At 43.0% G+C, this 13013-nt stretch overlaps 1 protein-coding gene across 2 annotated transcripts in view; it reads right to left on the minus strand.

Moving 5' to 3' along the window:
* NIPAL3 (NIPA like domain containing 3) overlaps positions 1-13013 on the minus strand; it is a 55310-nt gene that overhangs the window by 25699 nt on the left and 16598 nt on the right. Inside the window, exons 3-5 of one of the 2 annotated variants that reach the window (XM_055574120.1) lie at positions 4733-4801; positions 2814-2985; positions 64-123 (exon numbers count right to left, since the gene is read on the minus strand). In XM_055574120.1, coding sequence (XP_055430095.1) covers positions 64-123; positions 2814-2985; positions 4733-4801 — 301 coding nt within the window. Of the gene's footprint in view, positions 1-63; positions 124-2813; positions 2986-4732; positions 4802-13013 lie in introns of those variants that run through there. The other variant, XM_055574121.1, reaches the window with a different exon arrangement.

The following is a 13013-nucleotide window of genomic DNA, read 5'->3' on the forward strand; positions in this document are numbered from 1 at the left end:
ATTTATACTGAAAAAAGACACAAGAATAAAACTACGAACGTGGGCTCAAACCATCAAACTTACTCAGGAAGTCTTTGGGTTTCCATTTTTCTTTGATGAATATGATTCCTATGATGGCGCTGGCTGTAAGGAAAGAACAGCAGAAGAAAAGAACTGAAGCTCCCGTCAGTCAAATGCGCGTCCCTTCACCCACGCCCTCTGGGTTGGCTCATTTGCACTGGAGCTTGGTACTTCCTAAGCTCTCACTCATGCCCCCAAGAGCTCAGTCCCTTGTAATGTCCATCTTCAAAACAGAGGCTCCTCTCTGAGCTTCTCTGAGGATTTCCTACAAGGCCAGGAGCACCGGGGGTTGACTATTTGCTGTGTGACCAGAAACTCACACAAGTTCTTTCTGGCACATTCACTCTTTGGGTGGGCACTATTATGATTCCATGTGAAAAACAGGGAAAGGAATCCCTCAGCTGGCAAGGAAAGGCTTGGACTTTCCTAGGACTGCTGGAGCCCAGGGGTCCTGCTCCTTCATGGCAATGTCCACCTCTGATGTTTCCCCCTGGTTCTTTTCTCTTCCTGACTCTTCCAAGCTTGCAGACGTATTCAGACTTCCTCATGACTGTCCTAAAAGAGGAGGCTGGCATTGATTGTGAATAGCCCTGGATTACTGTCTTAGGTCTGCCTCTTCTGGCTGCGTTTTCTGGGTAGGTCACTTCACCTGAGAATTCATTTCCTAGTCACTGAAACCGTGCGCTGGATTCAGCCTGCACCAGCGGGCTGAACGTTAGTAGTCAGGAAACCATGAGTAGCTCGGAATCAGCCACAGTGTGAGTATTTATACCAGAAACACTACAAATCAGGTCTTCCTTTTCTTTCTTACTTTTCTTTCCTTTCCCTACCTCCTTCCACCTTCTCTCTTCTTTCATTTTCTCTCTCTCAAGTTAGTTTATCAGCACATTACTGAAAATACCTACTTCTCCCTGGAGAAGGAAATGGCAACCCAGTCCAGTATTCTTGCCTGGAAAAATTTCATGGACAGAGGAGCCTGGCAAGCTATAGTCCATGGGGTTGCAAAGAGTTGGACACAACTAAGCGACTGAGCACACAGAGTTATAGGGTCAATTAAATGAGATAACACATGCAAATTATTTATCACTCAGTTTGTGATCGATAACTGAGCTATTATTATTATTAAAGCATCTGGAACAGTGACTAATATGTAATAGGTAACCAACAAATGGTGGTTATTATTTTAATATTTATTTATTTTTAATGTTATTTTTTTCTGGGTGACTAAGAAGCTCTAAGATCTCCGTAATTTCCAAGGGCTGATCCCTGAAGTTCCATCATTATAATTTGCTCTATTTTAAAGAATTTGGTTACTTGATCCTTATTAAACTTTAAAGGCTAGTATTTAAAGCACCTGTCATTCAGTCACATATTCCTCTTTGTGAATAAAGGTTCTGAGAGCCCTTTGGACAGATCAGCAATGCATAGAGGACAAATTTATTAAAACCCTGTTGGGATGAGCAACAACACAGGTGTGCAACATGGACCAGATGTAAGACAGGAGGGAGAAGTCAAGACTATGGTAGACAACTTGCCTCAGTGAAAGGCACTCAAATGATATTTTGAAACAATATTGTGTGGGTAAGAACATGGCATGCCTGAAGATCTTGGTCATCTTGTAGGCTGCCTGTTTACCCACCCTGGTCAAGAAAGAGGGGCTTTCAATAAATAGGATGAGGGAAAGGAAATAAGTTTCCACTCCTTTGTCAACTCCTGGTAATTGGTAATGACTGCCTGAAGCCCTGAGGATTCTGAGGGCCCATCCAGGCTCATGAGGAAGGAAGGCTATGATTGATTAGTGATGTCTGCCTTGGGTACAGGAGGAGCCATAATTGCCAGGCATATACCATCCCTGCTGGCCCTCTTAAAAGGGCCTCTTAATTCCAGGAGGATTAAGACTCAAAATATGATTTTCTCCTTTAAGAGCAGGGAAGAGCTTCTCAGCACTGCAATCTTCGCCAGTAAGATGAAAGGAAATATTTCAAATCAAGTTCATTGATCTTGCTCCTATGTACAAAAAACTATTGTCCACTAATGTACTAAAATCTTTTATTTAACAAAAAAAGAATTTTTTCTAATTCTATTTTATTTTTGACCTCATGAACATCAAAACTCCTTTGTCTTCTAGATGGTTTAAACATTCTGAAACACTGGTTTAGTGATTACAAAAATTACAGAAAAAATGGCAGATGAGAAAGTTGATGTTTTTAAAATGATATCGGTTGATGTAAAAAGATCAGCGAATAAGCTGAATATGCATTTCTTACAGGGGCTTCTCTGCTGGCTCACATGGTGTGAGATATCTGAATTCTATGAAAGCTTAGTTTATTTTCACGGTGTTAGGATGAACTGGTCAAGGTTAATCTTCCTTCTGCAGTAGAAATAACAAGCAACTCTGATAAACGTTCTGAATCTTAAACAGATTCAGGAGGCAAATAGCCTGGTGTGCATCCCAGCCCTGCTCCTTACTAGCTGTGTGATTTGGGAAAAGCAGCTTCACTACTCTGTGCCTCAGTTTCCTCATCTGTAAAATGAGAATAATAACAGTGTCTCTCTCAGAAGGCTGCCAGGAGAATTAGTATCTGTAAGTGCTTAGAGTAGGGGCTGCTGTGTGCGAAGCCCTTTGTAAGTGTTAGGTTTTATTGGCAAAGCAAAAGCTGGCTTGTTGAACGGGTCTCTTTGATCCTGGCAGTGACACTGATCACAGAGGTGGGCGAGTCCCAGGGGAGGGTGGGGCGGGAGCTGGGTCTTACCTATCACAGAGACAGCGCTGAGGGGTACGATCAGAGAGAGGGGCGCAAAGGCGTAGGAGGCAAACACGCCCAGCTCGCCCAGAAGCATCAGGAACAGGCCCAGCCACCATGTCTTGGTCTTGAAATAGGCCCGAGGGTCCTTGGAGCCTGCGAGGCGGATGTGGCAGTACTTCTAGAAGTCCAAGAAAGAACACGATTCGTCCAGATCTCTGGGGAAAAGATGCTACAGCACATGAACCCTAAATCCACAACCCTCCCCCCCACTCTTAAAAATAACTTGGGGGAGATTGTCAGATTTTTCTGAGTCCTCCCTCAGAGAAGCGTAAACACTGAGACAAGAGCTCTCAAACTGGCTGCAAGGCTTTACATTCTCCAGGAAGCTTTAAAAAAATACATGTGTCTGGGCCTCATCCTCAGAGGGGAGGTGTGGGCAAGGCCTGGAAATGTGCATTTCTGATGTACATCACAGGCAATGGGCAATCTGGGGTGAGAGCCATGACCTATGGACCCCCACTTTAGCCTGGCCCTCGGGTTGACCCTCTAACTGCAAGGCTCAGAAGTCCCCGTGTTCAGGGTGCCCACCTGGATACACTCCTTTTTGGAGAAATGCCCACAGCGCTGCTGGGCAGACTGTGAGTGTTAGAGGGTCTTCCCCTCCCTTGGGTGGACACTTGGCCCAAGCAGGGACAGTGTTCCTAGTTCTGGAAATGTGAACTTGGGACACAGACCCTGAGGCAGTGACTAAGGAAAGCCCCAAAGGCATGCTGACTCAGAGGCTCAAGTCTGCCACGTGGGTTGGATCATGGTGCGGGGTTGTGTAGAAGCAGATACGGAAGCAGAGGAGCTGGTGTGCAGAGGGAGGAGAGGGAGTCAGACGAGGAGCCAGGAGACCACGCAGCCTCAGAAACACACGTGTGCACACGTGGAAGCAGAGTATTCATGTGCCCGCTCTACAGAGGCAGAGCAGCTTGCTCGCTGAAGCTGGGGGCAGCGTGAAGGGAAAGGATTAGTCAATGTGCTGTATTTGTCCGGCTTCCAGGCGTCCAGTCTTTTTTTTTTTCTTACTTTTTAAGTTGTGGCATGTGGAATCTTTAGTTGTAACATGTGGGGTCTAGTTCCCTGACCAAGGACTGAACCCGGGCCCCCTGCATTGGGAGCATGGAGCTTAGCCACTGGACCCCCAGGGAGGTCTCAGGTGTCGAGCCTTATGCTGGGCTTCCCAGAAGCAGTCCTTGAAACAAGGACTAGGAAGCAGGGCATAGATTTGGGAGGTGATTCCAGGAAGCAAAATCAGGGAGGTGGAAAGCGAGACAGGCTAGGGAAAAAGGTCATTGACGGGTACACTAGAGGTTGAGTTAGTGCTTAAGGCAACTGGGGACCAATTCCACTGAGGACCCTTTAAGAGACCCGGTGAACACTCCTCAGAACCATCCAACCCAAGGACGGGGGGCTGGGGGTATTTATCCATTGAATCCCAACCCCCATGGGTTGAAGGCTGCCCTGGGGCATTAACAACCACACCAGCACCCAACACACACAGCTGGTTGTCTAGCTGCACCTGCAGCCAGTGGGGGTCATTCCCACGGTGCTCTGAGCTCACTCCAAACCACAGCTGCCTGGGGTCTCAACTAGGCCGAGGGCATGTGGGGCAGGGCGTCCACAGCAGCTGTTCCAGGGCACTCCCCACCCCATCTAGAGACTTCTAAATAACAGAGAGCACTGTCTTCATAGTTGAGGGGTGATGGGGGATGAAGTGGGGGCATAGAACCAAGAGAGAATCCTGGAACAATCCACCAGGTATTGTCCCAACCCCAGGATGGGGGGCAACATCCCACTGGGAGGAGGCAGACGCGCCTGCCCCGGATAACCCGACTCTGGCTACATCTCTGCACCAGGCAGTGCTGGTGATGGAAACATACCTGGAGATTCAGTGCAATGCTGACCACAAGGTGCCCGAAAATTGCTAAGAGAGCGCCGATCAAGTTTTCCTGTAAGGAAAGTTCACAGAAGCAGACATGAATGAGCTGGGCCTAAGCCAAGGGGACCTAGGACACAAACTGTTCAAACAGTTTGAACCCAACTGTCTGCTGTTCCAAAACAAGATCAGAAAAACAACCTTCATTACAAAACCACGCCTCCCCAGACCCTCTACTGGAATTTTTCTGCCCGAGTTTAATCTGGCTGCCTTGCTAGTTTAGAGAACATGGCCTGGAACTGGACACTACCAGAAAGCACCAACTTCTGCCCACTGACCCCAAGGATCTGATAAGGCCTAAGTCTGCTCTCCCAGTCCCCTTACTATATTGACTTGGCATAGGCTGGCACAGAAGTCAGAATTTACAGGAAAAACACAGGCAGGGATATGTTCACCATCTAATCAATGGAGTCTTCCTCTTCCCAGAGGGGTTTCAGTGAGAATCTTTTAACTGGCAAAGTTGCTGATGACACTTTTAATTATTTAATTTATAAAAATCTAATTTATGTCACCTTAAGAATGAGGTTGCCAGTCCAGGTTTGATGCACGATACTGGATGCTTGGGGCTGGTGCACTGGGACGACCCAGAGGGATGGAATGGGGAGGGAGGAGGGAGGAGGGTTCAGGATGGGGAACACATGTATACCCGTGGCGGATTCATTTTGATATTTGGCAAAACTAATACAATTATGTAAAGTTTAAAAATAAAATAAAATTAAAAAAAAAAAAAGAATGAGGTTCAGATTTGTTAGGATGACATTTTTTTAAAGAAAACTTTATACAGTTATAACCAAATATATATTCACTATAGAATAATTAGGAAATATAAATGAAAAGAACAATAATGCAAGAAGATTAAAAAAATCATAGACGGTTACTGCAAATGTTTTGGTTTTTGTAAAAAAAATTTTCTGTCCATAAATTTAGATGTCAATAGAAATGTTAATATATTTTATAGAAATAAGATGATAACCTGGTCCTTTACCTAAGGTATTATAAACTCACTCCCCAATGCGTGTGTGTGCTAAGACACTTCAGTTGTGTCCGACTCTTTGCGACCACATGGATTGTGACCTGTCAGGCTCCTTTGTCCGTGGGATTCTCCAAGCAAGGATACTGGAGTGGGTTGCCATTTCCTCCTCCAGGGGATCTTCCCAGGAATCGAACCCCTCTCTTATGTCTCCTGTGTTAGCAGGTGGGTTCTTTACCACTAGCACCTGTAAAGCTCCTGATTCTATGAGTTTGACTGTTTAAGATACCCCATATAAGTAGAATCATGCAGTATCTGTTTTTCTGTAACTGGCTGATTGCCTCAGTCAATTTGGGCTGCTGTAACAAATGTGACAGACTGAGTGGCCACTATTTCTCACAGATCTGGAGGCTAAGAGGTCCAGGATTAAGGTGCTGGGTGATTCTATTCCTGGTGAAAGCCCTTTTCCTGGCTTGCAGATGGACACCTTCTTGCTATGTCCTCACATGGTAGAGAAAGAGAACTAACTCTGTCTTGTCTTTCTTATAATGGCACTAATCCCATTTATGGATGCCCCATTCTTGTAATTGCCTCCCAAAGTCCCCATCTCCAAACACCATCACATTGGGAATTATGACTTCCACAAATGAATTAGGGTAGAAGGCACATTTAGTCTAGCACTTACTTCAGTTTGTATAATGTCCTCAAGGTTAACCCATGTGGTGGCATACTACAGGATTTCCTTCTTTTTTTAAGGCTGGGTAATATTCCATTGTGGGCTTCCCTGGCGACTCAGTAGTAAAGAATCTGCCTGCCAATGCAGGAGATGTGGGTTTGATCCCCGGGTCAGGAAGATCCCCTGGAGGACGAAATGGCAACCTATTCCAGTATTCTTGCCTGAGAAATCCCATGGACAGAGGAGTCTGGTGGGCTACAGTCCACGCATGGAGTTGCAAAGAGTCAGATACGACTTAGCAGCTAAACAACAACATCCCACATTCCACTGCAGTATATACCACATTTTCTTTCTTCATTTATCAACGGACATTTGGGTCGTTCCCACATCTTGACTGCTGCCAACAGTGCTGCAATCAACAACAGAGCACCAATATCTCTTTGAAGTCTTGATTTCAGTTCTTCTGGATCCTGTCCAGTTTTTGACCCATAGAATTGTGAGCAGTAAAATGGTTGTTTTTAGCTACTTAGGTTGTTTGTTATACGGCAACAGCTAACTGATGAGCTTCCCTGGTGGACCAAGGCCGCCTAACAATCCAGCAGTTTTGGGCTGGGACTCAAGATGTGACTCTATTCCAGATGTTTACCAGTGGGTGGTTTTCATCTTCCCTTGATCTGAGTATGGATCACTCTACTGTTCGGTGGTTTCCCACTTTTTTGCTCAGTGAAGGTATCTTAATGTCTTCCCATCTTAATGTCTGGCTCTAAAAGCCTTTTAAGGCCATTCTATGAACCTGGAATATCTTAAATTAACTTGTCACTATCTTTTTTATTGAGACAAAATTAAAAAACCATAAAAGCCAGCATTTTGACCTTTTCAAAATGTTTTGTTTTTAGTGTGTATTCACAATGTTGATACGAGTAATGGCACTGAAAACGGTGGAATAAAAGAACTCCAGGGAACTATCCTTCTAGAAAAACCGTGAATGAACTCGTAAACACTGTCTAAATCAATTTTTATAGAACTCTGGAGTCTAGTTAAAAACTTATAACAAGCAGGGGAAAGCCTGGTAAAGAAAGAAGCATTTGCTTTATGGGCAGAGAGCACTGCGGCATTTTAAATCACCTGCCAACTATTCCTTAAACTACAGACCCATGGTCGTCATGAGGACAGAGGGAGCAATAAGGACTTTATTTGTTAGAAATTGTGGCTGTGGATTCTGACCTGTCTGGCACAAAGGCTTGCCTTTGTTTTGCCTGACTTGGAGGCGTTCCAGGCTTGGTGGGAAGCTTCCAGGATGCTACTGCCGAAAGCTCTTAAAGGCCCAAGTATTGGACGCAGCAGCCTGGGGCAAGGGATAGCACAGGGATGAACAATAGACAGAAGGGAAAGGCTGGGCAGGAAGAGGCCAGGAAGGAAGATATAGGGGGACAAGGTGAGTTGGGAAGGGCTTTTCAAAGCTCGCAAGGATCCTGCGGAATCAAGAAGACAATTCACACACCCAGGGCTGGATGTGTGCTCCATAAAACACTTGAGAAGATGCTGAGCCTTCACCTCTGGTAGCCTTCAGGCAGAGGAGAAGCGGCAAGAATTCTGACAGAGTTGTAAACAGACTGGTAAAGCTTGGAGCAGTGCCCCGGCAGAGCCAGTCTGCAAAGCCTGGGAGAGTTTTGTCTTGTTTTGCTTTTGCTCTAGGCATTCAAGGAACTCTACTGCAACACAAACCGACCACCAAGCTAACAGACACAGACTTGGGTGAGCCACACACAACAGAAAATACAGACTTTACCAAAAAAAGTTGAGAAAAATCACTAACCAAGCAAACAATAACAAGCCACAACAAACAGCAACCACACACGGGGGTGCGGGGGTGGGGTGCGTCTGCTTTCCAGAGTTGCCACGTAACCTGTTTCTGTTTGGCCGCCCTGCACAGCCTGTGGGATATGAGTTCCCTGACCAGGGATTGAACCTGGGCCCTCAGTAGCGAAAGCACCACATCCCTAACCACTGGACCTCTAGGTAAAGTTGCCACATAACCTCGAATTGTGCCATACTAATAACTAAACCCAGAACATTTCCATCACCCCCCAAAGAAACCCCAAACCCATTAGCATTTATTCCCCATTTCCCCTCCCCTCATTTTCTGGAAACCACTAGGCTGCTAGCTGTCTCCATGGATTTGCCTATTTTGGACATAAATGGGACCTTACCATATGTGGTCTTTTGTGACTGGCTTCTTTCACCTAGAATAATGCTTTTAGGGTTCATATAACAAAATCAGCACTTCATTCCTGCTTATGGCCAAGTAATATTCCACTATATGGATATACCACATTTTGTTTATCTGTTTGTCAATTACATTTGAATTATTTCTACTTTTTGTCTCTCATGATTGTTGTTATGAACGTCTGTGTACATTATATGTGTGTGTGTATATATATGTATAAGTGTGTGTGTGTGTGTTTTCAATTTTCTTGGGATTTTTCTAGTAGGAATGGGGTTGCTCAGTCACATAGTAACTCTATGTTTTACTTTTGAGGAACTGCCAAGTTGTTTCCTGTAGTGGTTACAATAATCTACATTCCCACCAAACAAGGGTTCTAATTTCCCTACATCATTGCCAACACTTGCTATTTTCCTCTTTAAAAAAAAAATTATGATAGTCATACCAAAGAGTATGAAATGGTATCTAATTGTGGTTTTGATTTGCATTTCCCTAATGACTTATGATGTTGAGTATCTTTTCAGCTATATATTGGCCATTATTTTATCTTTTTCAGAGAATTGTTTATTCAAATCTTGACCTATTTTTTAAAATTCATATGTAATAAAATGGACTATTAGTCATCTTAAAACATATAATTCAGTAGCATTTAGTACATTTTTAATGTTGTGCAACCTTTGCCTATTTTTAAATTTTTATTATTGAGTTGTAAGATTTTTTTATATCAGTTCAGTTCAATCGCTCAGTAGTGTCTGACTCTTTGCGACCCCATGGACTGCAGCATGCCAGGCTTCCCTGTCCATCACAAACTCCCAGAGCTTAGTCAAACTCATGTCCATCGAGTGGGTGGAGCCATCCAACCACCTCATCTTCTGTCGTCCCCTTCTCCTGCCTTCAATCATTCCCAGCATCAGGGTCTTTTCCAACGAGTCAGTTCTCAGCAGGTGCCCAAAGTATTGCAGTTTCAGCTTCAGCATCAGTCCTTCCAATGAATATTCAGGACTGATTTCCTTTAGGATAGACTGATTGGATCTCCTTGCAGTCCAAGGGACTCTCAAGAGCCTTTTCCAACACCACAGTTCAAAAGCGTCAATTCTTCGGCACTCAGCTTTCTTTATAAGATACTAAACCTTTGTCAGATGTATGATTTGCAAATATTTTCTCCTATTCTATGGGTCAAAGCTTTATTTTCTTGACAGTGTGCTTTGACAAACACAAGTTTTTAAGATTGATTATTTTTTTCTTCTGTTGCTATGTGGTTTTTGGCATCATAATTTTAAAAAACATCGTCCAATACAGGGTCACAAAAATTTATACCTATGTTTCTTTCCAAGACTCTTTCTTTCCAAAAACTCTTTCCAAGAATATTTAGGTCTTTGGTCCATTTTGAATTAATTTTTTTTACATGATATGAGGAAGGAGTCCAACTTCATCTTCTTACATGTGGATATCCATTTGACCCTACATCATCTGTTTGAAAAAACTACATTATTTTCCTGTTGAGTGGTCTTAGCACCTTCGTCAACTATCAATTGACCACAGAGGTACTGGTTTATTTCTGGTCTCTGTATAATAGTCCACTGATCTGCATATCTATCCTTATGCCAATACTACATTGATTGCTGTAGCTTTGTAAAATTTTTGAAATCAAGGAGTGTGAGTCTTCCAACTTTGTTCTTCTTTTCCCAAGACTGTTTTGGCTAGTTAGAGTCCCTGGTATTTCCATGGGATTGTAGGATCAGCTGGTCTCTAATTTCTCTTTCTTCCTTTTCACATATTTGTGAGTTTCCCTGTTTGCTGCTGTGAATTTCCTTCTGTTATTGATTTCTTATTTCATCCCACTGTGATCAGAGGACATGCTTTGTATCAGTGGTTCCTAACCTTTTTGGAGCTAGGGACCACTTCTGTAGAAGAGAATTTTTCCAAGGATGGGGGCAGAGGAGAGAAGCGGTTCAGATGGTAATACAAGTGATGGGAATGATGAGGAGCAGCAGATGAAGCTTTGCTTGCTTGCCCTTGCTCACCTCCTGCTGTGGGGCCTGGTTCCTAACAGGACATGGACAGGTACTGGTTCACCGACAAGAGGTTGGGGACCCCTGCTTTATGTGACTTCAATCTTTTATTTGACATTTGCTTTGTAGCTTAACATATGCTCTATCCCAGAGACTGTTCCATGTGCATTTGAGAAGAATGTGTATTTACTACTGTTGAGTGGAGTGTTCTATAGATGCCTGTTTGCTCTAATTGGTTTATGGTATTGTTCAAGTTTTCTATTTCCTTGCTGATCTTCTGTCCCGTTGTTCTATCCATTATTAAAAACGTGGTATTAAAGTGTCCAACTATTACTGTTGAACTATTTCTTCCTTCAATTCTGTCAATTTTTCCTTCATATATTTTAAGGCTCTGTTATGTGCATATATTTAACAACTGCTATATCTTCTTATGGACTGACTTTTTTATCATTATATAATGTCCTTCTTAGTCACTCATAACAATTTTTGTCTTAAAGTCTATTTTGTCCAGTGCTAATATACCCACTCAAGCTCTCTTTTGGTTACGATGAATGGAATATCTTTCCCCATCTTTTTACCATCAACCTATTTGTGTCTTTAAATCTAAAGGACATCTTATAGATAGGATATATTTGGGTCATATTTTTAAAAAGTCATTTCTGCCAATCTCTGCTTTTTAATTGGGCAGAGTTTAATCCATATATATTTAATATAATTATTGATAAGAAGGACTTCTGCCATTTCATTATTATTCCCCCGTATGTCTATTTTTAGTCCTCAGTTTCTCCATTACTGCCTTCTTTCATGTCAAATAGATATATTTTCTAGAGTACCATTTTAATTCCCTTTTACTATATATTTTTGAGTTGTCTTCCTAGTGATTATACTAGTGATTATAATTACCATCTTAATTTCAGTAGTATACAAAACTTTGCTCCTATATAGCATTTCTCCCTTCTCTACTTATGTTGCAAATTTCTTCATTATCTTTTGCATTTCTTTCATTTAAAAAGATATTGTATTGGATTCTCCATATCTCACTTATCTTTGCTGATAATTTATGTTTCCTGAATAAATGGCCTAATCTGAGCACAAATAAATGAAAATAATGGAAGAATGTGATACATGCCACAAAAGAAGGGGTAGAATTTTAAAGGAGGAACTTATTCTGGTCACAAGAAAGTATTTGGCTCAATGTCATGTGGCAGATGCAGTGGAAGGCCATAATCAAAATCCAGGGTCTTGGATTTTTACATGGCTGAGTTCTTTTCAAATGGCTGGCTGGCTCTTCTACTAGAGATAGCTTGGTCTTTGTAAACTGACAGACCAGGCTTACTCCTTGAAAGAAAAGTTATGACCAACCTAGACAGTATATTTAAAAGTAGAGGCATTACTTTGCCAACAAAGGTCCACCTAATCAAAATTATGGTTTTTCCAGTAGTCATGTATGGATGTGAGAGTTGGACTATAAAGAAAGCTGAGCGCCAAAGAATCGATGCTTTTGAACTGTAGTGTTGGAGAAGACTCTTGAGAGTCCCTTGGACTGCAAGGAGATCCAATCAGTCCATCCTAAAGGAGATCAGTCCTGAATATTCATTGGAATGACTGATGCTGAAGCTGAAACTCCAATACTTTGGCCACCTGATGTGAAGAACTGACTCATTAGAAAATACCCTGATGCTGGGAAAGATTGAAGGCAGGAGGTGAAGGGGACAATAGAGGATGAGACGGTTGGACAGCATCACCAACTCAATGGATATGAGTTTGAGGAAGCTCCGGGAGTTGGTGGTGGACAGGCAGGCCTGGCGTGCTGCAGTCCATGGGGTCACAAAGAGTTGGACACGACTGAGCAACTGAACTGAACTGAAGGAAACTGAGGCACCAAGGGTATGAGGTAGCTGGTAAGCTGATGAAGCAGAATTGGAACCTGGGTAGTCTGACATTAGAGCCCATACTCTTAACTGTTATGTCAAACTATGTAATATATAAAGCTCTGGAACAATGTCTGACACAGGATAGGGACTCAGTAATTAGTAGCTATTATCAAGGACTGGGGAATCGGTTCTTGACTCAAAGGCTCCTAGGCTAGTGCAGAGTACAGACACTTTACAGAGAAGGGAAGAATAGCATTCCAGACACTTACTCACTTAATCAGTGCCTAGTGTATGCCATGCACTGACTGTCAATGTGCCAGGCACTATCCCTGCCCTCAGGTCATACATATTAAACACCTGATTATTAGCAATCACACTTCAGTTAGAGCTACCTAGAGAAGCACAGAGGCCTGATTCAGTGTGTGAGAGACGCAGGATTAAGGGAAGTCAGGGAAGCCCCTCTGAGGAA

The sequence above is a fragment of the Bubalus kerabau genome, chromosome 3 (genome assembly GCF_029407905.1).
Source record: "Bubalus kerabau isolate K-KA32 ecotype Philippines breed swamp buffalo chromosome 3, PCC_UOA_SB_1v2, whole genome shotgun sequence".
Classification (NCBI taxonomy): Eukaryota; Metazoa; Chordata; class Mammalia; order Artiodactyla; family Bovidae; genus Bubalus; species Bubalus kerabau.